The following is a 26116-nucleotide window of genomic DNA, read 5'->3' as shown; positions in this document are numbered from 1 at the left end:
GTTTCTGTTAGGCAGATAATGTCTGGTTTGTCAGTGGCAACCTGTATGGAAAGATCTGAAAGGTTTGAGCGAAGGCCCCGGATATTTGAGGTCCACACTTTTAATGAAGAGGAAGGGGAGGAGGCTTTGGGTGCAGGAGGTGGAGGGGAGGGGGAGGGTAGGACAAGGGACGAGGGGGGGAGGGAAGGAGGGTTGCTGAAGGAGTGTGGGGTATTGCAGAATAGCGAGGGGAGGGGGCCGAATGAGGAGGAGAAAAGGCTCTGTGGTGCTGGGGGAGAGGGGGGACAAGAGACAAGGAAGAAGCCAGTTGAGGATTTGAGGAGGTGGAGGGAAGAGAGGGAGGGGAGAGGGCAGTGGAAGGAGGCAGGGTGGTGGATGAGAGGGGGCGAAACTTTGAGAAGGAAGAGTGAGGGGAAGAAAGGTGGGAGAAAGGTGAGGGGGGAATTTTTGAGAGAGGTGAGAGGGAGGCTTGGAGGGAGAAGAGTGGGATGGTTGCTTTGAGAGTGAGAGTGAGGGGTGAGGGGGGTGAGTTGGCACTGAAGTTGGAAAAAAAGAATGTTTGATGGAAAGCGAGCATCCATGGCAAACTGTGGTTTTTAAACGTTTTAGGTCAGAGATGCGATTTAACACAATTCTTGATGGATGCAATGAAGGCGAATTCAGAGAATGGAGAGAAGAACCGCTGTAATAGTTGCATTTTTTAGGCAAGGAATGAAGGAGAGGTCGAAATGAGAGCAGTCTGTTAAAATAGCAGAAGAGTGGTGCATTGTGAAACAGTAAAGAGTACCACATGTGTGAGAAAGGAAGATGAAGCATTATAAGATCGTTTTTGTTGTTAAAAATAATGTATGAGAGAGTTCAACAGATTAGGTCATGGAAATGTAAAAAAAAAAAAAAAAAAAAAAAATCGAGGAAGAAGACGAGGAGGAAGTTAAGAGGAAGAAGAAGAAGCAAAATCGGGAGAAGGTGAGCGTGTTGTTGTTGTTGTTGTTGTAGGGTATTTATTTATTTCTTTATTCATTTATTTATTTTTTGAGATAAGAAAGAGATTAGTTGGGAGAATGGGGGATGTTTGGAAAGTGGGGAGGATCAAAATTGAAGGTAATGGGGAGGATATAAATTGAAGGTAATGGGGAGAAAAAACAAACAAACAAAAAAAAACGATCGAACACCGAGTGGAACCGGTAGGCCTCAAGTCTAGGCCTAGGCCTCAAGCACAGGGAAGAACGTCGACAAAAATACTCACAAAATAGCACGATTTTTGAAACAAAACCGAACTAGCAACACACAGTAACATGTAGGTGAGAAAATTAAACAGTTAAAACGGGACAAATAACAATCTCGAGTGGCTCCATATCCAGAATTGTTCAGAATACATTAGTCAACATATGTACCAATTTTGGTGCTTTTATGAAAAGGCGAACAATTGGTTTGCTATGCTGCAGTACTACAAAGGAATTAAGTCTCCGTCTCAGATCCCTGGTTAGAGTCCAAGTCTCACATCCATAGAGCAAGACTGGAAGCACCAAGGACCTGAAGACTTGGACTTTCATCCTCCCGCACAGGTAGCAGTGCCACACCCCATAATCCAGTGAATCTGAATCCATGACTCCCCAGGCACGACCCAGACATCTGTTGACCTCTGACTCACAGCCAGCAGAGACATGAATATCACTGCCAATGTAAATGAATCTCACCACGACCTCAACATCATCACCACAAACAGGCACAGACAGGACAGCAGCATCCAAGATGGCATTGAAAGCCTGGATCTTAGTTTTGACCCAGGAAACCCGTAATCCCAACGGCTCCGACTCCTCATTCAGCACTTCGAGGGCCTGCAAAAGGTTATCTAGAGTCTCCGCAAAGATAACTGCATCATCTGTGAAATCAAGATCAGAGATCTTGACATTCCCAAACGATGCACCGCAGCTTGATCTCTCCGACATCCTCCCCAGAATCCAGTCCATACAAGTGCTGAAAAGTGTGGGGGCCAGTACACACCCCTGTCGTACTCCAGTAAAAACTGGAAGTAAGTCAAAGATGGCACCACCACTTCTCAGAGCACTCTCATTTCCAGAGTATAGTTCAGACATCAGATCGATCAGTTTTGGTGGCACCCCACGAAGACCAAGAATCCTGCAGAGGGAATCCCGATTCACTGAATCAAACGCTTTACAGAGATCAACATAGGCTGCAAGCAGCCGCTGCCAAAACTCTCGTCTGCATTCGGTGAGGACCCGAAGAGCAAGGATACGGTCAATCGTTGACCTTTTTGATGTAAAGCCTAACTGCTCTGGACGCTGGTGCTAAAGCAGATGGTGGAGAACCCTTTCAAGAATTATCCGAGCAAAGACCTTGCCCTGCACTGAGAGCAGCATCACCCCTTGGTAGTTATTGCAGTCTTGGTGATCACTCCTCCCTTTCCAGAGAGGGAGAACAAGGCCCCTCTTCCAGTCAGTTGGGATGATACTTGTGTTCCAGGCAGAGCACAGAACTGCATGCAACGACACGAGTGCAGCATTTCCACCAGCCTTGATGCCACAGATCCCTGGAGCTTTACCACATTTCAACCGGTTCACCACAGCCTGTGTTTCCACAAACGAAGTTGGATCACAGTTTATTGTTGGGTCAGCAACAGGGATTGTAACACCCCTGATGTCCAACTCGATAGCTGGTGGATCAGCCTGGTACAACCACTCAAAATTACCGGCCCAGCAGGCCTTCACTTCGGACTCCTCTGTAAAGAGCCCACTACCCTCTGCTCTAACTGCAGGACACCAAGGGACGGGCTTGGACGAACGCAATGCGTGAATTCCCCTGTAAGCAGCACGAGAATCACTTGATAACAGGTGATTCTCTACACCCTCACCGATTCCTCGCATATTGGCCTCCTTGTCCACCCTTAGCGCATGTCCAGTTTTTCGCCTCAGCTCCCTGAACAGCTCAGCTCTGCCATTCAGCCTGTCCCTGCGACTTTGGTCAATGGTTTCCAGTGTCCCTTGAGAGACAAAATTCTTCTTCGCCTTTCGGTGAGTTCCAAGACATCCCCCGGCAACATCAAGGACGGTGGTCTTGAAGGCACTCCACAACTCTTCAGGATCTCCCAAAGCACCCAGACCCCCCAAATCTCCACTCAGTCTGTTCGCAAACTCCTCAGCTACCCTCTCATCCTTTTGCTTGCCAACATCCAGCCTAGGCTGGGAAGGTACCATTCTCCTGGATTTAAGGTGCAACTTAAGAGTTGCTACAAGAAGTCGGTGGTCAGTGTTGAGGAACTGAGCACTCAGGTAGACCCTGCAGTTCTGGATCATCCTCCAGCGACCATCAACGAGCACATGGTCAATCTCCTTTGCCACACCGCCAGCGTTGGAATACCAATTCCAGTGATGAAATTGTGGGTGCTGAAACCGTGAACCAGCCACCCTAAGTCAATGACTTCTTGCAAAGTCAAGGAACTTGGTGCTATTCAGGTTCACAGTTCCAGACCCATGGGAACCAACACACGTCTCATAACCATCCCTATCAGTTCCAGTCGATGCATTGAAATCCCCCAACACTAAAAGAGCATCTCACCTGGGGCACTGATCAACCACAGACTCGAGCGTGGCATAGAATGCGTCCTTCACAGTGAGATCACTCGCCTATGTTGCAGCGTGTAGTTGGTGTACGTATCGGGAGTACATTTTAGTGTGTATCTTCAACTGTACCTGATTTTAGTATGAATTTGTAATTTTTTTTGGAGTGCCATTGATAACTGCCTACTATTTGCAAAGGACACAGTAGCCTATTTCACATTCACAAGCTAATACAAATGATACATTTATTTTAAAATAATTAAAGAGAATAATGTGTCACATCGATGGTGGACCAAAGATGTGGCCAAGAGTGACTATGAATGGAATATGAACACATTCTCCAAAGTTAAACAAATCAAGTAAATTGAAGTCATTCAGTCACAGCTGGGGGCTGGCAAGGTAGCCGAGAGGTACGAGGTGTGTTCAAAAAGTATCCAACCTTAATTTTTCATGCGTAAACAAATGAAGCTAGGGAAGCGTAGTTTGGTGCACTATGTAGGTGATCCTAATCCGTATGCGTGAATATTTTCCCGCCTGCAGAAGATGTCAGTCGCCGACAGACCGCCGATGAGTGAGGAAGTGTAAGTGAGTGCCGTCAGATTTTCGTTTTTGACAAAATGACAGAAAAACTTGAACAACGCTACTGCATCAAATTTTGTGTAAAGCTTGGCGATTCACAAGTGGAAACGATCCGCAAGATTCAACAGGCCTTCGGGAACGAAGCAATGGCCACCACACAGATAAAAGAGTGGTACAACCGCTTCAAAGATGGTCGCCCATCAGCAGAAAGTGAAGCACGTTCTGGTAGGCCATCAACATCCCGAAAAGAGATCGTCATTGACCAAGTGAGGACCCTGCTGATGCAGGATCGTCGAATTACGATCAGAGAACTTGCAGACGAGGCGGGCGTCAGTATTGGATCCGTTCATTCCATTGTAACTGAGGATTTGGGCTTAAGGAGAATCTCAGCGAAGTTGGTGCCAAAGCTGCTAACGATCGAGCAGAAGCAACTCCGTTTGGAGATTGCACAGGACATGCTGGAGACTGTGAACAGTGATCCCAACTTCTTCAACACAGTGATCACTGGCGATGAGACCACAGTGATCCGTCATTTTGTCAAAAACGAAAATCCGATGGCGCTCACTTACACTTCCTCACTCATCGGCGGTCTGTCGGTGACTGACAGCTTCTGCAGGCAGGAAAATATTCACGCATACGGATTAGGATCGCCTAATTATGTGCACCAAACCACGCCTCCCCAGCTTCATTTGTTTATGCACGAAAAATTAAGGTTGGATACTTTTTGAACACACTTCGTATGTCCATTGACCACTGAGTTGTGTAGCCTGGGTTTGAATCTTGGCCCAGCTATAAACTCTTATCCTGCTGTTTCGTACCTAACGTGAGACATCAATGTGTGTGCTGTCTTTTGGATGGATGTTAAACCGTGAAGGACACATTCTTTGCCACGCTCAAGTCTGTAGTTGATCAGTACCTCAGGCAAGATACACTTCAAGTCATGGGGGATTTCAATGCATCAACTGGAACTGATGGGGATGGTTATGAGACATGTGTTGCTGGCATTGCTTGGTGGATGTTAAAGATTCCAGAGCATCCTTTGTAAAGAGTAGGCGAACTATTGTCAACACCCTGGCCAAATTCCAATTTTTCACGTTGACTACCATTGGAAAAACAAACCACCCAGTGTAATTCTTGCCTTAAGACTGCTTTGGCAGCACCGAATCTACTTTCAGGTAGAGCACCAGAGTTCATTTTTAGTTTTTACTAGACGACCCCTGAACCCGTTGGGTTCCGTTTATGACAGCGGTTGATGAAAAACACCAAAAAAGACGCAATTTTAATTTTATTTAGTAGTCAAACTTTAACTTGAAGAAAATTTGAGCATTTACCTCAAGAGTCATCGTTCGGCCAACCGGTTTCTCGAGGTATATCAACACATTCTCCATGTTTTGTCCTTGCGCTTTATGGATCATCATACCAAAACTTGACTGAATGGGGAATTTATTTTCTTATAATTTTTTTCGTTCCCAATTTGAACTAAACTTAATACTGCACACCACAGGCGAACAGTGAGTAAGGTGGCCCAAAAATAAAAAAAAATTAAAAGTAAGATGGCCCATGTACCGTTTTGGCATATATATATATATATGTTGTTGCGGGCCGGGGGTTGGGTGAGAAGACCACTAGGTGGGGGAAGCTATCTCGGTTCCCACCAGACTCCCTGGAATTGTAGGCCATCGCACACGGTTAATTCCGTGACGTGGCGGGTTGCTTAACCGACCGTGGACGACAATAACTCAACCGCGTGACCTGGGGTCCTCCCGTCTATGGGTTAATCGGGTGACCTAATTAATCACGTGGTTTAATTACCGGGGAACACGCCCTCGGTACGCCTTTTCCAAACTGGATCACTCTACCGGACCGGATCACTTTTCCGGATCGGATGCAGCCGAGCGACACTGCCAAGGACGTACCAGCTAAAAGGAACGGATTGTTGGGAACAAAGTCCCAGCTAAACTAGGATTCGGACCATGCTGGATCAATGGAAGAAAAGACAAAAATGAGCAGGGAACATTCCTAATAATAATTTATTAACAATGGGCGAGGAAAGCTATGTGGCACGATCAGGATTTATTGGGGTGTGTTGTGCAGAGATAGGGGAGAGAGAGGTGTGTTGCAGCAAATAAACAGGCAGCCTACAAAAGCGGACACAGAGCAGACTTAACGCGAAAATAATAACAATAATAATGATAACAATAACGACCTTCTGTAGTCTTACTTAAGCAGACAGGCGCCAGGACACACACACACACACACACACACACACACACACACACACACACACACACACACACACACACACACACACACACACACACACACACACACACCCCGATGAAGAGGGGGGTATTGAAACGAGAAGGGAAAGGAGTTGAGGCTACGTTCTTGGTACCTTTGTGCTTGAGAGAAAGACACGCCACCAATATGTTTCGGGGGGGGGGGGGGGATGCTCCGTAGTGCAGCACCCGACAGCTGGCGCATCGTCTCTGGCTTCAGCAGAGCATGTGAAGACCGTGTCCATGAAGGAGGGGCTTGAGTGGTGAAGGGGTGGAGTCCAGGGTGCGTGGACGGACTGGTAGGCAGGACAAGGTAGGCAGGTGTGGTTGATGTCGTGTGGGCGGAGATGAGGAGGTGGAGTCTAGACAGCAGGAGGTGGGTCATGCCAAGGGACGAGTGCGAGGCCAGATCAAAAGAGAAAGAGAGAAAGGCGGAGGGACTGCTCCAACCTTTATAGGACTTACAGCACAGGGTGGGGCCACCCCAAAGCGAATATCATCACCTGAATCGGGTGCTCCGATTGGCCCCGACCCCTCCCGTGGCCCGGTAACTTTGGCCGGAAACCGCCTCACTTCGTTTCCGGCAAGGTCATCTCAGACAGCGGCAATATTCCGCTCCGACCCCACGACATGACACGAATCGCACACACCAAAATTGGCACGCGAATCGTCCTGCAAAAACCACCGGGCTGTGCCCCGGCGACCGGCCGAGGGTCCCACATGCCCGCTCGGGCTTTCGACCAGCGCCGATCAACGCGCTCGCTCCACGCGTGCCAACGTGGCCCGCAGTGTACATTCCCTGGCTCGATCGCAGCTTCGCTGGCTGTAGAGACGAGAAGATGTTCACCATCCTTGGGGAATCCGCTGCTGCCAGCGAGGGCCGAAGGTACATCGTTATGGATAAATCCATGCACGTTTCGTGAGTGGCGTACGTGTCTGCCTTCGAGCACATTCTATACCGTGCGCGGGGTTCGGCCATTACGCACGTGGTCAGCGCTCATGTTTGCACGACTCTGCTAGCGTGTGTGCGGGGCGAACACCAATGTGTCAAATATTTGGTTGAAAAGGAACAAGCCGCTTCTACTCCGCACACTCGTATCCCACCCAGCATGGCGTGGAGTCGTCTTTATCGGCCTCTGTACGCGTTTTGTGCAGCATGGGCGTCGTGCTGGCTGTGTTTCCTGTGTTGTGAAAAACACCATTCGTGCAGCCTCTTAAGAGGTATTCATTTGCATGCCTTTTTAATGCAACCAGAAATCTTCGCCAGATCATCGGAAGCTCGAGTTGATAATCCGGCGCTGCAAATTGCACTATATGACTCGCTGCACACATTGAGTTTAGGGCTCGCTTGGGAACGAGGGCTCTGCGTTATCGTTTCCTCACAGCGGCGCCACACGCGCTGGCCTCCATGAGGCCCCACCTCACAGCGAAGGTGCACGTGGCTGATTTACCTCAGGAATAATCAGACGAAAAGAAGAGTAGGGACGGAATGAAGAAAAAAATGATGTAAGCAAACATAGCTTTGAGATCATCGCAAAGCACTCCCTTGTTGTCCCGCTAGACAAAAGGAAAGGGACTATCTACCATGTATATTAATGGAATAACTGTCTTGGAACCACTGTCTGTTGGATGCATGCTGTTCTGAGAACCGCAACCATATATATGTATATATACAAGATGAGAGTTTTAGTAATATATAGATAGATATGAGTTCAATGAAGAGAACCTCCAAGGACAGTTTTTTTTTGCTTTTTGTAGTTCATCATGTTTGTGGTGGTTTTAAATGATGTGCCCAGAACTTTTACACTTAAAGCATAGAATACTTCCTCATAATGATGACATCTTTTGGCACATGCTCATGGATCAAGAATAAATACCTTCTACAGGATTCTTTCGATTGTTTTAAAAAAGCATTAAACTGGAAACAAGGTTTTAGCATTGCCTGGATTTATTAGAAAGTTATAAATTTAGGCTGTCTGCTTTTTTACGAAGTGTAAGATTCATGGAAGAGCTGTTACACAAATCAAACATGCATGCACATGCATGCACACATAGCCAGTAACCTTGGGGGAGGTGTTGTAACTTCCTAGTGCCGGACGACACCATCTTGTGATGTCACTTTTCTTAACACAGTCAGCGGGTCAACGACAGAGAAATATGACTCATCCACTCCCTCTCCCCTCCCCTCTCCTCATTGGATGTTTACAGATCATGGTTATCCCAGCCCTATCCTCTAAATAATAGTCAAGCTAGGAAGGGGTCAAGAGGTCAAGCGAGGAAGCAGGACATACCATTTTTTAGGTATTTAATATGACTCAGCAAGGGTCACATTGAAACCACCCAGCTGCCAGACTCAGACCGGATGTTTTGAGTAAAATGCCACTGATTCTGGTATCAATTAAATAACAGCTTGGTGTCGCATCTGAAGATTAAACAAAAATAAAATAAAAATTTGGTCAATGTAAGACTGAGAGAGGAGTGCCCACCGCAAGAAGTCGTTTGTCTTTAGTATAGTTTTCCAAATCCTTGCGAAGTTCCACCAGCTCTCCCTGGGCCTTCTCCAGTCGATCAACCACCTGGCGCTTCTGTACGTTCAAGTCCAACATCTCACGTTCCATCCGCTCCTCATGCTTCTTTGATTTTTGTAACTGCTCCTAATGTCCACACGTACAATACTATTTCAAGAAATATTTCAAGGAATGGCAAAAAAAAAACATGTACCTCATAATGCCTTTCTGCATGGATCAATAAATTACCATGTTTTAATTGTTCCAGAAACAGTCATTCTGGATAAATATAGGCAGGAGCTTGATGTCAGCACAAAGAAAGAAAGTTATTAACCACCTCAATTCAACATGAATTAATGTACACAAAAAACAGCCAAGAATAGGCCTACTTGAGTAATGATGTCATGATTTTCTAAATTTACATTTTATTTCAGGTAATGGAGCAGACTCAACAATCGAATCTGAGTTCAAGGATGCAGGTCTCAGTCAATAAAATACTTCACAAAATGAGGACATGTACTGTACATCGAAGCCCACATTACAGTTTATGAAACTTTGTTGCAGGCATGCGCCTCAGCCATACCCAACATGTCCACAGACCCTGTTTCTCTCTGACATCCTCCTAACCCCTTGTCCGCACCTTACCATTCTCCAAGTTCTCCCAATGTATCACCTCAATCTCATTCTCCATGCCACCCTCATCCCCAAACTTATCCACACAAAGGAGTATTAAGGCTTGGCAAATGTGTCCTATTTAATGCCAGTGAAATGTTGGAGTCAAAATGTAGTAGTCACTCTGGAGGCCACTCTGTAATCGAAACGTTGGAGCTCCGAGTCTTTGTTCTCAGTTAAAATCTCAAGTTGGTTGTTCTCTTGCTTTGACCAAATATTCACTAAATTTGAACAACAATGCATGTATTTTTGTTGATCAAGTGGCCACTGTTTTGACACTTTTCTGAAAAAGTGTGTACAAGCCAAAAATGGCAAAGGCTCCAGTTTAGGCCTTTTTTATGTCGAGGAAGGAGTGGCATAATGTGCGAAAATGGTGTTGCACAGAAAATGCTTGTTGTATAAACAGTGTGATAACGAGGTATAAATTACCCATTTAAAAAAAATAGTAGCAATGAAAATGTTACTTTTCATGAAAACCATGTGACCAGATAATCAGTCATTTACATGACAAAGTATTCTATGTAAAAAGGTTGGAATGCTGAAGCCTGGGAAACAGCCATCTCACTGTCCAACGACATCTTTCTATTGTGGCCTCTGGCCCATAATTCTCCACTTTAAGGTGCTATGAGACCATTATGACTTTGTATAGAGCCACTACCAAATGTAATTGTTTAAAAGAAAAGCTCAAAGTTCTATGGCTTCTCATATTGCCCCTTTAGAGGAAGTGTAATCCAAGCATCAAGGGTATCACATGACTAATATTTCAAGACGTCAGGCAATCCCTACCTAATTTCCTCTCTCATTCCTATGCACGTGGGACTCTATACCATACTTTGACTTCCTGCATCTTTTATACTCTTTCATTTATCACTGGCTCCATTCCCTATCCATGATGTCCCAACTTCAGATAAAGTGAATGTCATTTATCTATCTGTTCCCCTCAGCTTCACTGTTCGTTTGTTGACCTTCCACACCATGTTATACTGTTACGAATTTGGAAGCCTTGTGCACACAAACATACAGGTCTTATAGAACAGTTATATCAGTAAGTATTGTTTTTAGTGAGGGTCCCCATCCCTCGTTTAATGGGTGAATAAATGTACATGCGCTGAGTTATTTTGATAGTTAGGGTTTTTACATCACTCACAACTATGGCTCATACATCGACAACTACAACGCAACGCCATCTTTGCTCTCACAGCGACAACCCTCTGCTCCCGGCATTCTCCGCGCGCTCGCTGGAATGTGGGCGTGTTCGGAAATCGTTCGGGGATGGAATTCCATTCCCAAATATGGTCATGAACCGGTTCGCTTGGCTGTGCACCAAATAAGGGAATGCGTCGTGTCCCACCCAGTGAGAACGGGCCACGATGAGCGGATTGAATTCCATTCCCAAATATGGTCATGTACCGGTTCGCTTGGCGGCAAGCCCGAGAGTGAGCCACGCCTGAGTGAACCGTGCCCGAGAGGGAGCCACGCCTGAGCGAACCGCACCCGAGAGCGATTAAAAAAAAGAACGGAGAGGAAAGAATCGGGTGGATCAGCTCGAGCGGGTTGGGAAGAATCTGCGCCCCGTCGTCATCAGCGCGTGTTCTGGTTCCCATGTGGATCTGCTCGAGCGAGAGAGGAAGAATTCGCGCCCGTTCAAAACGCATCTCTCGAGGCTGGGCGAAAGGCATCTCGTCGCTGGCGTGCTCTGGTTCCCGGGTCATCTTGTCTTGGGGCTAGCATGGTTTCTTCTTGGCCGACTGGTGCTCCGGGAAGGTGTGGACGTCGAGCCGCGCGGCGCGGCCAGGTAGCCTGCGACTTTCTCGTCCTTCAGCTCGACTTCCCTCCGAGCTGAAGGGATAATAAAGACCATTTGGGTCCGTTTCTTTGGGTGTGAGTCTGTGTGTGGGCCCGTCTGTAAGTAGGAATTGTTTAAGTGCTCTTTGCTGTACATACTTGCTTCTCTATTAATCGTGATAACTGCTTCTTGCGTGCTCACCCTTTTCCCCCATTATAAATAAATACATTTGTTAAATGTATCAGTTCGTTGCTGTGTTTCTTCCATTGGCTTAGCATGGCGCGTGTTGGTGAATTATAAAGGCTGTTGCCGCTGTAAATGTACATTGGAACCGACAGAACTTTGGCAACCGTCCGCTCGGGTTGCGCACGGGTCGGGCACGCTAACGGCTCGACTCTTATGAGGGCCGTCGAGGGTGTGAATACTCGGTAACTCGCCACGTGGATCTCTAGGTATTTTGAAGATTGGCAAATAACCCTGTACCACGTGGTGGAATTATTGACGATTCACGGTCCGGTAAGGGACCCGTACCCTCGTTTTTTTTCCTAAAAGTACGATCTAGATTCCAGGTGTTCGGTAGAGTCGACCCTACTGCTCCACCTCGCGGTCATGTTCGCAGCCGATACCCGGCTCTGCAATAATACAGCTTGCCAGTGAGCTTCACCCCTTTAAAAACAAAGTAATACCTTGAGTGTGTTTATGACAGAGAGATTGTTGAGTGTGATGTCATTGTAGTAGTTCTTCATATCACTGAAGGACTTTTCATGACACTTTACGAGGGAATTTATCTGCCCATTTTTGTTCTCCTCCAGTTCATGCAAATCTGTTTTTCGCTGCAGTTTTAGCTCCTCCTGCAGTTGATGCATCTTCTCCTTGTACTTCGTCTCAATTTCTGCACAAATTAAAACAGACGTAGGTTAAAGCAAGGGTAGTTGAAACATGGAAGAAAACGAATACATGCATAATGAGGGATGCATGTAAAAAGCAGGAACATGTCATTTGTGATACCATTCTGGACATTAACCCCTCGGTTGATTATGTTGATACAGGTGGCATGTGCTTATAATTTGCATGGCAATATCCATGATTGCACTGTGGACACAAACTTGTGTCACCGTAGCAGTTAAAGGGTGAATATATTGTTGTGGGCCGGGGGTCGGTGGCGAGAACGACCGTTAGGTGGGGAAGTTTACGCCGTCTCCCACCAGACTCCCCGGAATTTATAGGCCGTCGCTCGGATACCTCCGAAGTTAATTAAATGTCATTCATTCGGGCTGCGACCCTTCAGGATAGCCGTTTTTCTTTTACTATCTTTATTTTGGACCAGCCGCCATTACTACCATTACTACCACCACCAACCACGTCTCAACAGCCATCACACAACAACCACCAGCCGCAACGCCGCTTCACGACAACAACAACGCCAACAGCCACGACCCTTGCCGTCACATCTCGCTCTCGCAACCATCGCATCACCGTCATTAGGGTTAATTGTCCAGATCCAATATATCTAAGTAACCACGCAGTCTTGGCTACCGGGGATTCACGTCCTCAGAACGTCTGGCCGAACCGGATCACTCTACCAGCTACGGTAGAGTATCAACTTCCACCTACCAATTCCGACTCGGATGCAGTCGAGCGGGCCTGCCGAGGACGTTCCGGCTACGATGTACTGATTACCGGGGATGAAACCCCGTCTAAGCTCAGATACGAACCATGCTGGACCAATACAAGAAGGGACAGAATCAGACTGGGAACGTTTCTAATAAATTTATTAACAGTAAATAAAAGACAAGAGAAGCGAGACTTAAAGCGAATATTCAATGCAAGTATTTACAATGGGCAAAACGACTTTTCCAGTTCTACTTACAAGACAGGCCCAACACACTCAGACACACACACACAAATGAAAAGAAAACCCAAGGTTCTTTATTCGACCCTCCAGCCGATGAGTGAGACGAGCTGGGGGTCAGAGTTCGGAGCAATCGTGTGGAGCAGCCGTGTAGAGCAATCGGAGCCCCCGGGCGGAGATCAGGGTCACGGACTGGACCCTCCAAGGCTCCACGAACAGGCCGGTTCACTCCCCTTCCAGCCCAATCACCGTCAACCAACTCGTAATCGCTCAGGAACTCCAGATCTCCACACCCTCACAGAGCGTGCTCAGGGATATATCTCCTCCCACACAGGGCGGGGCCTTGGCGAGAATCATCTCGCTGTCCGTCCCTAATTGGCCAGGATCCGACGGGCACAGCCTTCCTGGGCGGGCTTTCGGCCATGCACAGAGAAAGCCGCCCCTCCCCTCCATGCGTGTTTGAGGAAGGTGGATGGTGGTGACGCAACGATTGCGTGTGGAACGTTCGTGGAAGCAGAGGACTGGGACCGCGAGGCCCCCCTCTCGGCAAGTCAAGGTACAAGCAGCCAACGGTGGTGATGGAGCGTGATGGGCAGGTGGTGAAATGTAATAACCTAACTATAAAAAACATCACAACGCACATATTCGACTCTCCCACTAGACAAAAGGAAGGGACCTGTCTCACACGTATTTACCGGCATAACTAATTTTGGGACCTGAATGTTGAGTGCACATGGTTTCCAGATTCGTAACAATATATATATATATATATATATATATATATATATATATATATATATATATATATATATATATATATATATATATATATATATATATATATATAGTTACGGCTGTGGAAATTCGCAATACACCATAAAGGGTCCTTAGATCAGTTATGATGCCAAGTTTATGTGCAGAGAGTTCCCCACCGTTGTTTAAAGGGAATTCGTGTGATTCACCGGGCTGCGACTCTTTGAGATAGCCGTTTTTCTGTTCTATCGTTATTTTGGACTGTCCGAAGACTTCAAACGAAGGCCCCGTGAAAGGCCTACAACGGCGCGCGAGTTTTCCCGCCATTTTTTTGTGGTGCCGGTGCAGACGGGAGAGGCTGCGAGAGCTCGCTGGCGATTGGTGGATACGGGGTGTGAGGTGGCCATGAGGAGGAAACGCCCCTTTTCGAGGAGCTTCTCGAAAGGGCTCGAGGAGGGGCGGAGCCAAAAAGGGGGTGGAGCGAATGGGCGGAGCCCCGCGCTATATAGGGCGGACCGCGCGTGGGCTCGCTCTCTTGGTGGACGTCGTGTTTGAGCTCTCTCTCTCTCTCTCTCTCTCTCTCTCTCTCTCTCTCTCTGTCTCTGTCTCTGTCTCTGTCTCTGTCTCTGTCTCTCTCTCTCTCTCTCTCTCTCTCTCTCTCTCTCTCTCTCTCTCTCTCTCTCTCTCTCTCTCTCTCTCTCTCTCTCTCTCTCTCTCTCTTTCTCTTTCTCTTTCTCTTTCTCTTTCTCTTTCTCTTTCTCTTTCTCTTTCTCTTTCTCTTTCTCTTTCTCTTTCTCTTTCTCTTTCTCTTTCTCTTTCTCTTTCTCTTTCTCTTTCTCTTTCTCTTTCTCTTTCTCTTTCTCTCTCTTTCTCTCTCTTTCTTTCTCTCTCTTTCTCTCTCTTTCTCTCTCTTTCTCTCTCTTTCTCTCTCTTTCTCTCTCTTTCTCTCTCTTTCTCTCTCTTTCTCTCTCTTTCTCTCTCTTTCTCTCTCTTTCTCTCTCTTTCTCTCTCTTTCTCTCTCTTTCTCTCTCTTTCTCTCTCTTTCTCTCTCTTTCTCTCTCTTTCTCTCTCTTTCTCTCTCTTTCTCTCTCTTTCTCTCTCTCTCTCTCTCTCTCTCTCTCTCTCTCTCTCCTGCCCGGATCATCGCGTTGGATTCTTCCTCTCTCCTGCCTGGGACGTCGTGTTTGGACTCGTCGGGGTCTGGACGTCGTGTTTGGACTCGTTGGGGTCTGGACGTCTCTCCCTCTGGGTGCCAAGCCGTGAGGGTTGCGAGCAGTGGTCCCGGGTCGAACATGCACGAGAGGAGAGTGCGAGAGGGGGCTCGCCGACCGTCGCCCTCGAGGGGGCAGGTAACCTGCTACGGTCTCGCGGGACCTGTTCGGTCTCCCAGGTCCCGTGTCATAAAGACCCAAGTGGTCCAGCCTGACCCCCTTGTCTGTGAGGGGGTCTTTTCTTTCCATTTCTTTTGCTTTTGTATGACTGCTGTGGCGCCATGTCCCGATAAGTTAGACCTGTGTAAGTGATTGTACATTGCTCGTATTCGGTGGTAACGCTTTTCTTGTATATTGCATGATTCCTTGCTTGTGTTGTGTGTGCAATATGTGCTTTGTAATAAATGTCCTTGTGTGAAATGTATCCCGTTCGTCGTCTCTTTCCCCATTGAAAGTGCCATCTTGAATCATGGAATAATTAGGTGTGTTTTGAACACCCACGTAAAGAAGAGAATCTGATCCGTCGAGGTCAGCGATAACACCGCTCGGTTATCACTGCAGCACGGAATGGACCGCTTAAGCGGTTCGTGTCCTAGGTCGACCTGCGGCGACGTACGATCACCTGGTTGACTACTCGCGTAGGTACTTAGGTAGGTCGAATTTGGCAAGCAACCCTATCCTGCGCGGATGGGCAATTGGCACGATCGTGGTGAAGTTAAACCCCCACCTGTGACTGGCTCCTGGCGGTAGTTCCAGGAGGGTCACGACTGAATTGTCCGTCCAGTGGGCGACGCGGTCGCGTTTGGAGTTACGCAATCGCTCGCACGCCTGGCGGGCCAGAATTCGTAACACTGGTGTACAGGAGTGTGGGATTCAAATCCACCTCGGTCTCCAACTAAATTTACGGTAGTCGGACCAGGGGTGTGTGAAGCAACCCCACCGTTCCCTCCAAATTACAAGTGAGTCAAATTAATTCTTTCCGAGAAATAAGATGGAGTTTCAAGGCGAACGGGTGAAGGGGGTAGATATGGAGTTAGAAATGGTAGAATCCATGGCTCAGGACGGAAACCCCAAGCAGGAAATGCTTGTTGTGCAGAAACATTTCCCCCCCCCCAACCGAACTCAGAGCCCGAAATGGGCGCAGCAGCGGCCGCGGTGTATGACCCCTCCTCTTCTCCGCCAAAACCCCCCGATCCTTGCCGAATCGGCTCAGCCGAGCACACCCGACATGGCCCAGCTATTCGCCATTCTGGCAAGAATCAGTGGGGATATGCAAGGAGTGAAAAGCGAAATAAACAGCGAAATAAATGGCATGACGCAAACACTGCGGGAAGAGATGCAGCAAATTGGCCGAGGCCTGCAGGCAGCCATAATGGCATTTGCATGCAGCGAAACGCGGACTGCGGGCGAGAAAATGGCGATGCCACGTGCTGGGGCGAAAGAGCTGGAGGGGAGTGCAACGGCTGTCAGGCCCGCAATGGAGGCGGGTGAGGAGAAAATAATACGGGGGACGTGTAGGACGAGAGACGTGGAGGTAACAACGACGGAAACATTAACGGTGACACAGAGGGAAAAAGTAAATGGGGTGACTGAGACGAAGGAAACAACAGAGACACGGGAGATAGAGTGTGAATTGGACGGGGTTAAGGATGAGCACACACACACGGAGGTAGTGGAGGATAATGGGGGTGAGCTCGCGGAATGTCTTGAGACCCAGTGCGAGCAGCTGGATGGCCTCCTCCAGGAACGAGGGCAGCGAATATGCTCCCTTGAAGCTGATCACGACCAGGTGGGTCCGGTCGAGCTTCGCGGAGTTGAGGGGGCGAGTGCTGTGGACGGGTGCACGGAGAGCTTGGGGGGCATAGAGGCCTCGGAACCCCTTGTAGTGGCACGAATCCCCAGCGTGATTGTCCCGGTGTGTGTGATGTCGAGGTGTGTGTTTACTAGTGTGGCAAAATGCGTGCTGCAACGCACGCATAGCGTGGGTGAAAGGCGTTGTGTGAGAGGAACCACGAGCGCGAGTGTAAAGGTTTGTGTGGATGAGACCCTGTGTATGGACGAGACCCCGGGTATGAGTGACACCCCGTGTGTGGAAGAAACCCCGCGTGTGAGTGGTGTGGTGGCAAGTGTGCTGAAGTGCGTGCGTGAGTGAGTGAAACACCGCTGTGAGTGTCACCACGTGTGAGAGTAGAAGGGTGTGTGTGAGAGAGACAATATGTGTGAGGTCGCTGTATGTAAGGGAGATGACGGTCAGCATGCGGGAGCACGCAGCCGCATCTCCCAGTGTGAATGTCCTGGAATGGAGTGTGAGTGTCGTGACACGCAGGAGTGCATGGGTCGAATGGCGACGACGACTGCGACAAATGAGGAACAAAGGCCGGGTAGCGGCTGTAGATGTAATGGGGACCGCGCCGGGTTTGCACGGCAGCGCGCACGGGGTCCGTGCTGTGCAACGCACGAGGCCACCACGTGCGCACTTGCGGGAGTTAAACCTGGTCCGGAAACGCCCGCGGTGGATGTTTCCGATCCCGCGACGGACAAATGGTAGGCTGGATTACGGATTTGGACCGGATGGGTTCTCCACGCGAGCGTGTGTGTAAAGCTCCGACGGGCAGAGCACATGTGTTCGTGTGGGGAACCCCTCGAAACGCGGTGCTTGTTTTTTTTTTGATGCACAGGGTGACGTCATGGCTGCACGTGTGGTTGGAATCCGGCAGGAGGGTGAATCCCTGCCGATTGGTGCCGTCCAGGAGGGACGAGGTACAAGGTGCACGAACAGCTGCCATGACGTCACGTAAAAGTGCGCAGGATGCGAGTTGCCGCGCTGGTGCGCATTAAAAAATAAAAGCAAGCCTCGCTTCGGGTGAACAGGATTCCCTGGGCAAGGGGTAGAAAACCCCCTTGGGCCAGGGCACAGGATGACACTAATTAGGGCGATGGGTTAGTGATAGTTAGACCGGCTTCATGGGGCAGGGGTAAGTCCTCATGGAGCCAGTGGAATGGATTAGTTAGAGGGATTCCGTTCAGATTTAGGATGGAATATGGGAATTGATTTTTGGATTTGAGGACAGTGACAGACTTATGGATGTGAAGTGGGGACGTAGCTTAGCTACGTAGTGTTAAAAAGAACGTGCTGTAGTGTAAGGGATGACAAGGGAGCACGAGGTAGTTAGGGGATGCAGTCAGAAGGATGGCAGAGTTCGGCGATGTGTGAGAGTTGAAAAGTGAAGTGGAAAAAGTACATGATGAGTGAGTGAGGCCAGCGGGTCTGTGTAAATGGAGTGAAGGTGGAATGCATGGTGCGATGAGTGATTGGGGGGAGGAGTGATTCCCATCCAAGGGACCCCGGGGTCAGTATAAAGTGAGTTAGCTGGGTAACTCAAATTGACAAAATGGAGGTCGTTTTGCTGTTGGTGGGAAAGTAGGCTCGATACCCGCTTGGAGGGGTGCAGGAGCCCTGTTGACGGGTTGGGAGCGTGGCTGCGAAAGGTTAGTATCGCTGAGTGGGTACCCCGGGCACCGGGCTAGTCGGCCGCGGTAGGCCAAGGGCCCATGAGGGGCCGGGATAGTGCAGTGGGCACGGGTGACCCGCTGATGCGGGGCCCGGGGTGCCATTGGCCACGTGGGCAGTGCGTGGGCACGGGTGACCCTCGGAAAGGGGCTCGGGGCGCCAGCCTGCAACATGAGCATTGAGGGGGAGTTGCCACGGAGGGCACTCCCCAGTTTAGGGAGCTGGTAGGCTCAGAGGCAGTGTAGTGCCCGGGGTTGCCATCGTCGGAGAATCGGCAGAGGGTAGTTCCTGCCAAGGGAGCCACGCGTCCCAGCCATGAGACCGTGCAAGGGCACGAGGGAAAACTGGAGGGCATGGCCCTAAATTTGAGAGGACACCAACACAGGCGACGGGAATCTGGGTTATTAGAACCAATAGTTTAAGCGAGAGGCGTTTGTTGAAAGTCCCGGGGTAGTTCAGGTTAATAATTGTTAGGGTAGATAGGACGTGTACCCCTCCGCACCATCCATCCCCTCGCTCTCGTTGTGGGCCGCTGGACCCACTTTGTGTTATAGATCGCTGAAGTCTGGGGAGGCCATTCTGAGGCTTTATTGTGCCTCGACGCAGGACGCTAGCTCTCCCTCATTCCCCTCCGGGAAGGGAACGTAGGGGTTGGGAGTAGGCTTGGAGATGATAGGTTAGCCGAACAGAGACATAAAGGGGGGTTAGGAGATGATTTATAGTGAGGGAAAAAATAAAAATAAAAACAATAAAATAAGTTGGGGCTAAATTGGTTTTTAACAAATTAAGGGAGTGGATATGAACAGAGACAGGCAAAGGCAATAGGTGGGGAGCGAGACAGTCAGGTAGGTCTGAGCCCACCTTCTGAGTGGCCAGCACCACCGCACTCCCTCCACCAACCTCCTCATTACAAGGCCTGTGCTGGCCACTTCATCGGCTGGCTGTTACTGCAAGGCCTGTGCCGGTCGGATCGTCGGCTGCCTGTTACTGCAAGGCCTGTGCCGGTTGGATCGTCTGGTGGCTGTTACTACAAGGCCTGTGTCGGTCGGATCGTCAGCTGGCTGTTACTGCAAGGCCTGTGCCGGCAAGTTCATCTGCCGGCTCTGGTTGTTACAGCGGCCTTGTCATGCCATGCCATGCCTGCCCACCTTTGCCATCATCCATGCCTGCTGCCCTCGTCCAGTTGCCCCGTTCTGTTTTGCATCCCCCCCCCCCTGTCATTACCATGTGCACCAGGATCACCGCGCAAATTTGCAGGGATTGCCCTGATGGCAGCTACAACACGGGACTGCACCAGCGGCCCGTGCATCGTTCATTGCTTGTGCTGCTTGAGCCGACACGGAGACTGCGTTTGCACAGCCCGTGCGCCGTTGTGTTCGCTGCGTTCATTTTAAAAGGGGGAGGTCTTGGACTACGTGTGAGCAGCCGGCCACGTTCCCCGTCACCTGCATTGCATGAGCCAGAGACTGCGTGCGAGCAGCCTGGCTCCCTGCTAACTTATTTTCTCTTTGCAGAGTCCATCGATCCTGGGCCATGGAATCGTGTAAATTATAAAGTTAAGTTGTTAAATTGTGTATTCTATGTGAGTGCGCCCCCAGCATGTTTGTCTTAGCGCCGGCAATTTATTTAAGTCGTCTGTATGAGTGGGTTTGTTTAGTTAGTTACTCAGCCCATAGGTTATTTATTTTGGGGTCACGAATACACTGAATGTTGCACTCAGGGATCCGAAGGCAAATCGTACTAGGAGAGAACTTACACATGATGGCACACGAAAATTACGACTCGGGATGAGTCTGTAAAAAAGGGAGGGGGTAGTGTTATGGCTGTGGAAATTCGCAATACACCATAAAGGGTCCTTAGATCAGTTATGACGCTAAGTTTATGTGCAGATAGTTCCCCAACATTGTTTAAAGGGAATTCGTGCGATTCACCGGGCTGCGACTCTTTGAGATAGCCGTTTTTCTGTTCTATCGTTATTTTGAACCGTCCAAAGACTTTAAACGAAAGCTCCGTGCAAGGCCTACAAGGGCGCGCGAGTTTTCCCGCCTTTTTTTGTGGCGCCGGGGCTGACGGGAGAGGCTGCGAGAGCTCGCTGGCGATTGGTGGATACGGGGTGTGAGGCGACCATGAGGAGGAAACGCCCCTTTTCGAGGAGATTCTCAAAAGGGCGAGAGGAGAGGCGGAGCCAAAAAGGGGGTGGAGCGAAGGGGCGGAGCCCCGCGCTATATTGGGTGGACCGCGCGTGGGCTCGCTCTCTTGGTGGACGTCGTGTTTGAGCTCTCTCTATCTCACCTGCCCAGATCATCGCGTTGGATTCCTCCTCTCTCCTGCCTGGGACGTGGTGTTTGGACTCCTCGGGGTCTGGGCGTCGTATTTGGACTCGTCGGGCTCTGGATCGTCAAAGGCTCGTCTCTCCCTGTGGGCACCAAGCCGTGAGGGTTGCGAGCAGTGGTCCCGGGTCGAAGCGCGCACGAGAGGAGAGTGCCGGAGGGGGCTCGCCGACCGTCGCCCCTCGAGGGGGCAGGTAACCTGCTACAGTCTCGCGGGACCCATTCGGTCTCCCAGGTCCCATGTCGTAAAGACCCAAGTGGTCCAGCCTGACCCCCTTGTCTGTGAGGGGGACTATTCTTTCCATTTATTTTGCTTTTGTATGACTGCTGTGGTGCCGTGTCCCTTCAAGTTTGATCTGTGTAAGTGACTGTACATTGCTCGTATTCGGTGGTAACGCTTTTCTTGTATATTGCATGATTTCTTGCTTGTGTTGTGTGTGCAATATGTGCTTTGTAATAAATGTCCTTGTGTGAAATGTATCCTATTCGTCGTCTCTTTCCCCATTGAAAGTGCCATCTCGAATCGTGGAATAATTAGGTGTGTTTTGAACACCAGGGTAAAGAAGAGAATCTGATCCGTCGAGGTCGGCGATAACACCGATCAGTTATCACTGTAGCACGGAACGGACCGCTTAAGTGGTTCGTGTCCTCGGCTGACCTGCAGCAAGGTACGATCGCCCGGTCAACTACTCGCGCAGGTACTTAGGTTGGTCGAATTTGGCGAGCAACCCTATCCTGCGCGGGTGGGCAATTGGCACGATCGTGGTGAGGTTAAACCCCCATCTGTGACTGGCTCCTGGTGGTAGTTCCAGGAGGGTCACGACTGAATTGTCCGTCCGGTGGGCGACGCGGTCACGATTGGAGTTACGCAATCGCTTGCACGCCTGGCGGGCCAGAATTCGTAACAATGTATGTATATATATATATATATATATATATATATATATATATATATATATATATATATGTATATATATATATATTTACGTATATATATATATATATATATTTACACATACATACATACATATAAGTTGGGTGAATATACTGGTTCTGGCTCACTTTTCCCCATGTAAATGAATGGGGGATTTTCAGCGATTCATATTTTTTTTTCCCTAAAAATAAACCCCCTTTTTATCCAAAGGTATATTTATTTGTCTCCCCTTTTAACCTGGGGACACTTTTTTTTTTCAAATAACCCATGCAATAAGATAAAGATTTGTTCAAGTACTAAAGTGGTAATGTGATTTGTTAAAGGTGATTCGAAAGAAATATCTGAAACGTCTAAGCCTCGGGACACTCTTTATCAAATAACCGATGCATATTGTTCAGCTCACTCATTGAACCTATAAAGATTTGTTCATTCTCAAATTCCTTCAATAGTTTAATTTTCTTTGCACAATAATCCCCATCTAAAATATTGAAAAACAAAACATTTGAATCTTTATATTTTTTAAGATACCCCTTTTGTGCCATTACGAAATGATAAACTTCTCTTAATGATCTCATCTGGCCACCGCCCGAGTTGCAAATCATTTTTGTACATAAACCACGCCATAAAAAAAGTTTTGTTTCAAATGTTTTCAGTTCATGCCATGAAAATGAGGAAGTGTTTTTTTGACACGAACTGAAAACATTTGAATCAAAATCATTTTAGGGCATTTTAAGTATGTTTTAAAAATGATTCATACAATTTGAGAATATATCACCCAGTTATTTTCCAAGCTGTCTCGCCCGAAGCGTCATTTCCTGTGGCCACACCCAATGATTAAGCAATCTCCTCATCGTTGCCTTATAAGTGATTCGCCAGACAAAGTTTCTGCCAGACGGGATTTTCATTTTTACAACTGAGACATGAGCGATCTTTCTTCCGCAAACAAAACAGCTCAACACAAAGTTGGTAAGCTTGTGTATAGGTTCCTCTTTGAACGATGAAGCAATTGATTATACATTAAATCGTGATAATTCTGATATTTTTTTTTTTTCTTGGCAGGTCCTTGGAAGAAGTGGAGTTCACATATCACGATGAGGTGCATCAAATGAATGCTCTTATTGAAGAGGTCAATGATTTTAGAAGAGAATTGAAAAACATTTATAATGACTGGTACGGTCTTATCACGGCCTCTGATCTCGAATAAATTAAACCAATGGTGAGACGTGTGTGTGTGTGTGTGTGTGTGTGTGTGTGTGTGTGTGTGTGTGTGTGTGTGTGTGTGTGTGTGTGTGTGTGTGTATATGTGTATATGTGTGTCTGTGTGTGTATATGTGTGTGTATATACATATAATTATATATATATATATATATATATATATATATATATATATATATATATATATATATATATATATATATATATATATATGTGTGCGTGTGCGTGTGCGTGTGTGTGTGTGTGTCTCTTTCCCTATCTGTTTGTCTCTCTCTATCTCTCCCTGTCTGTCTCTTTGTATCTCTCTCTGTCTGTCTTTCTACCTACCTCTCTCTGTCTGTCTCTCCATCTATACCCTTGACTCATTATTTTTTTTTTTCAGCTCGATCACACACAATAAGCTGTTGAAGCAATCTGGTACAACACATGATTTTCTGGAGGTAAATGTTTCTGAATTATTATTTAGTTATTTGTTTATTTATTCTTTTATTAATATCACTCTCTCTTTGGAATGTCGCCTTATGTTGGTTGCATCATTATTTTGGACGCGGTTTTACCAGTACAATGGAATTCATTTTATTGGCCTTGGAAGAATGACAGGCTGAGTCGGCCTCCTGGTGTGTTAATTCAGTGGTCAACGAGGCTTGAACTTAGAACCAACACCAGGCTTACTCATATTACCATGTAATGATCTTGATAAAACCTAATTATTATCCACTTTTTGTTTTAAAACAGAATATGGTGTCTGAGTTTCGAAATCACAAGACATCTGAAGAAGATTGCTGGGAAAGATTATACATTCTCGCAAATGAATATTTAATATTTTCAAATTTGATTAATTATATTTGTTTTGTTTACAATTACTTGATTTTGAATTTCAAAAAAAGGATCAAGACATGAAGGAGAGGGAGGGAGGGGGGGGGGCAGGTGCGCTCCCCCAACGACCCATCACCCCCTCATCCCACCCCTCCCCTCCCCATGTGTGTGTGTGGGGAAGGGTGGGGGTGGGATGAGGGAGGTGGTGGGTCAAAGGTGGGGGTGCACAGGGGGTGGGGCTTGTGTGGGCGGGGCTTGTGTGGGTGGGGTTTATGTGGGCGGGGCTTCGGTGTGGGCGGGGCGTGTGTGGGCGGGGCGTGTGTGGGCGGGGCTTGTGGGAGGGCGTTTATGTGGGTGGGGCTTGTGTGGGCGGGGTTTGTGGGAGGGCGTTTATGTGGGTGGGGCTTGTGTGGGCGGGGTTTCGATGGGGTTTATGTGGGTGGGCTTCGGTGAGGTTTGTGTGGGCAGGGTTTATGTGGGTGGAGCTTGTGTGGGAGGGGTTTATGTGGGCAGGGTTTATGTGGGCGGGGCTTCAGTGGGACTTATGTGGGAGGGGTGAATGTGGATGAGGCTTATGTGGATGAGATTTGTGTGGATAAATGGATGGGTGGATGGGTGGATGAGTGGAGCTTGTGTGGATGGGTGGATAATTTTTTTTAATTAAATAAACATGTTGTATGTGCGGAACTAATTAACTAATCACTAATTATGTGAATATGATGAATATGCGTTGAGCTTGTGTGCGCTTTGTGTGTGTGGTGCTTGTGTGGGGTGGAGTTTTTGTTTGGAGCTTGTGGGGGGTTTGTGTGTGGTGGGGTTTGTGTGGGGTGGGGTTTGTGTGGAGCTTGTGTGGGGTGGGGTTTATGTGGGTGGGTTTTGTGTGGGCGGAGTCAAAAAGGGGCGGAGTCAAAAAATTTCAATTTATCTTTGTCTTTTGTAATTCCTGTGAATAAAATGAACCTAAAATCTCTTCCCCTTCCAAATCATATATCTTATAAGTCCAAGGAACCGTATCTATTACATCAACAATTTTAAAAAGTTCGTTCGTCCATCGTTTAATATAACCCTTTTCAAAATGAGATTTCCACCTATATATTCTTACGATATCACCAACTTTGAACTTAGGTTTTCTGACATTAATCTCTTTTTCATATTTTAATTTTGTAAATGTTTCTGATGGTTTCATATTTGTTTACGTGTGAATCGTGTCATTATACTTATCCACAATATCCTGAATAAAAGATGACCATTGTTGTGAACCGAGTTGTGTGAATTTTTTATATAATCTCTCTTTTAAGGTACGATTAAAACGTTCAACAACAACTGCCTTCCCTTCATTAAAGGTACTGTATAATGTAATACTGTTATTTTTTAGAAAATTCATAAATGTCTTGTTATAAAACTCTCTACCCTCATCAGTCCACAATTTTTTAGGTTTTCTCTTACTTTTATTAAATATCTGTTGAAAGGCTAACATAAGAGTATTACCTGTTTTGTTTTTTAATGGTACAACCCATGCGTATCTACTCCTCAAATCAATAACGGTTAAAGCATACTTGTACCCCTTATCATTATTGAGTTCAATCAAATCAGCAGACCAGATATAATCAACTTCCTTGGAATAAACTTTCCTTCTCTGAAACTTTGTGAATATTGGTTTATGTAATTCATCAGCTAATTGCTCTTCAGTCTTAATGACATCATTAGAGCCTATAAGTTTTTGAATTTCCAAGTCCAAGTTTCAATTTAGCACTGATCATCTTCTTCACAATGAACCGATCAACTTTTTCTCTCAAGGTTGGATTTTGTATCAGAGACAAATTATACAACATTTCTCTATCGGCTTCATGCTTTTCTTCCAACGTTGTGGTATTCCCATAATCAATATCGTGTCTCATGCACACTTCATCAACTCTATTGATGGGTTTACTCCATGATTTAGGATTGTCTGCCTCATCTAATCTTTTATCCAAGTTTGTGCCTGGACCACAGAAAGAATACCCTGGAAGATGTAATTCCCTGGTATTCCAGTAGTTGTAAATTTACTTCCTGATAAAAACTTTTGTATATCTCCTCCTCGTTTGTGTTTGGA

At 47.4% G+C, this 26116-nt stretch overlaps 1 protein-coding gene across 5 annotated transcripts in view; it reads right to left on the bottom strand.

Moving 5' to 3' along the window:
* DRC4 (dynein regulatory complex subunit 4) overlaps positions 1-26116 on the bottom strand; it is a 126421-nt gene that overhangs the window by 42053 nt on the left and 58252 nt on the right. For 4 of the 5 annotated variants that reach the window (XM_085892659.1, XM_085892660.1, XM_085892656.1 and 1 more), the window contains 2 exons: positions 12088-12293; positions 8923-9090 (listed from right to left, as the gene is read on the bottom strand). In XM_085892659.1, coding sequence (XP_085748785.1) covers positions 8923-9090; positions 12088-12293 — 374 coding nt within the window. The remainder of the gene's footprint in view (positions 1-8922; positions 9091-12087; positions 12294-26116) is intronic. The other variant, XM_085892661.1, reaches the window with a different exon arrangement.

The sequence above is a fragment of the Eptatretus burgeri genome, chromosome 8 (assembly GCF_056783735.1).
Source record: "Eptatretus burgeri isolate ZD-2024b chromosome 8, Ebu_testis_v1, whole genome shotgun sequence".
Lineage (NCBI taxonomy): Eukaryota > Metazoa > Chordata > Myxini > Myxiniformes > Myxinidae > Eptatretus > Eptatretus burgeri.
Note: the sequence above shows the minus strand (reverse complement) of the source record. Positions and strands in the feature narration are given on the sequence as shown.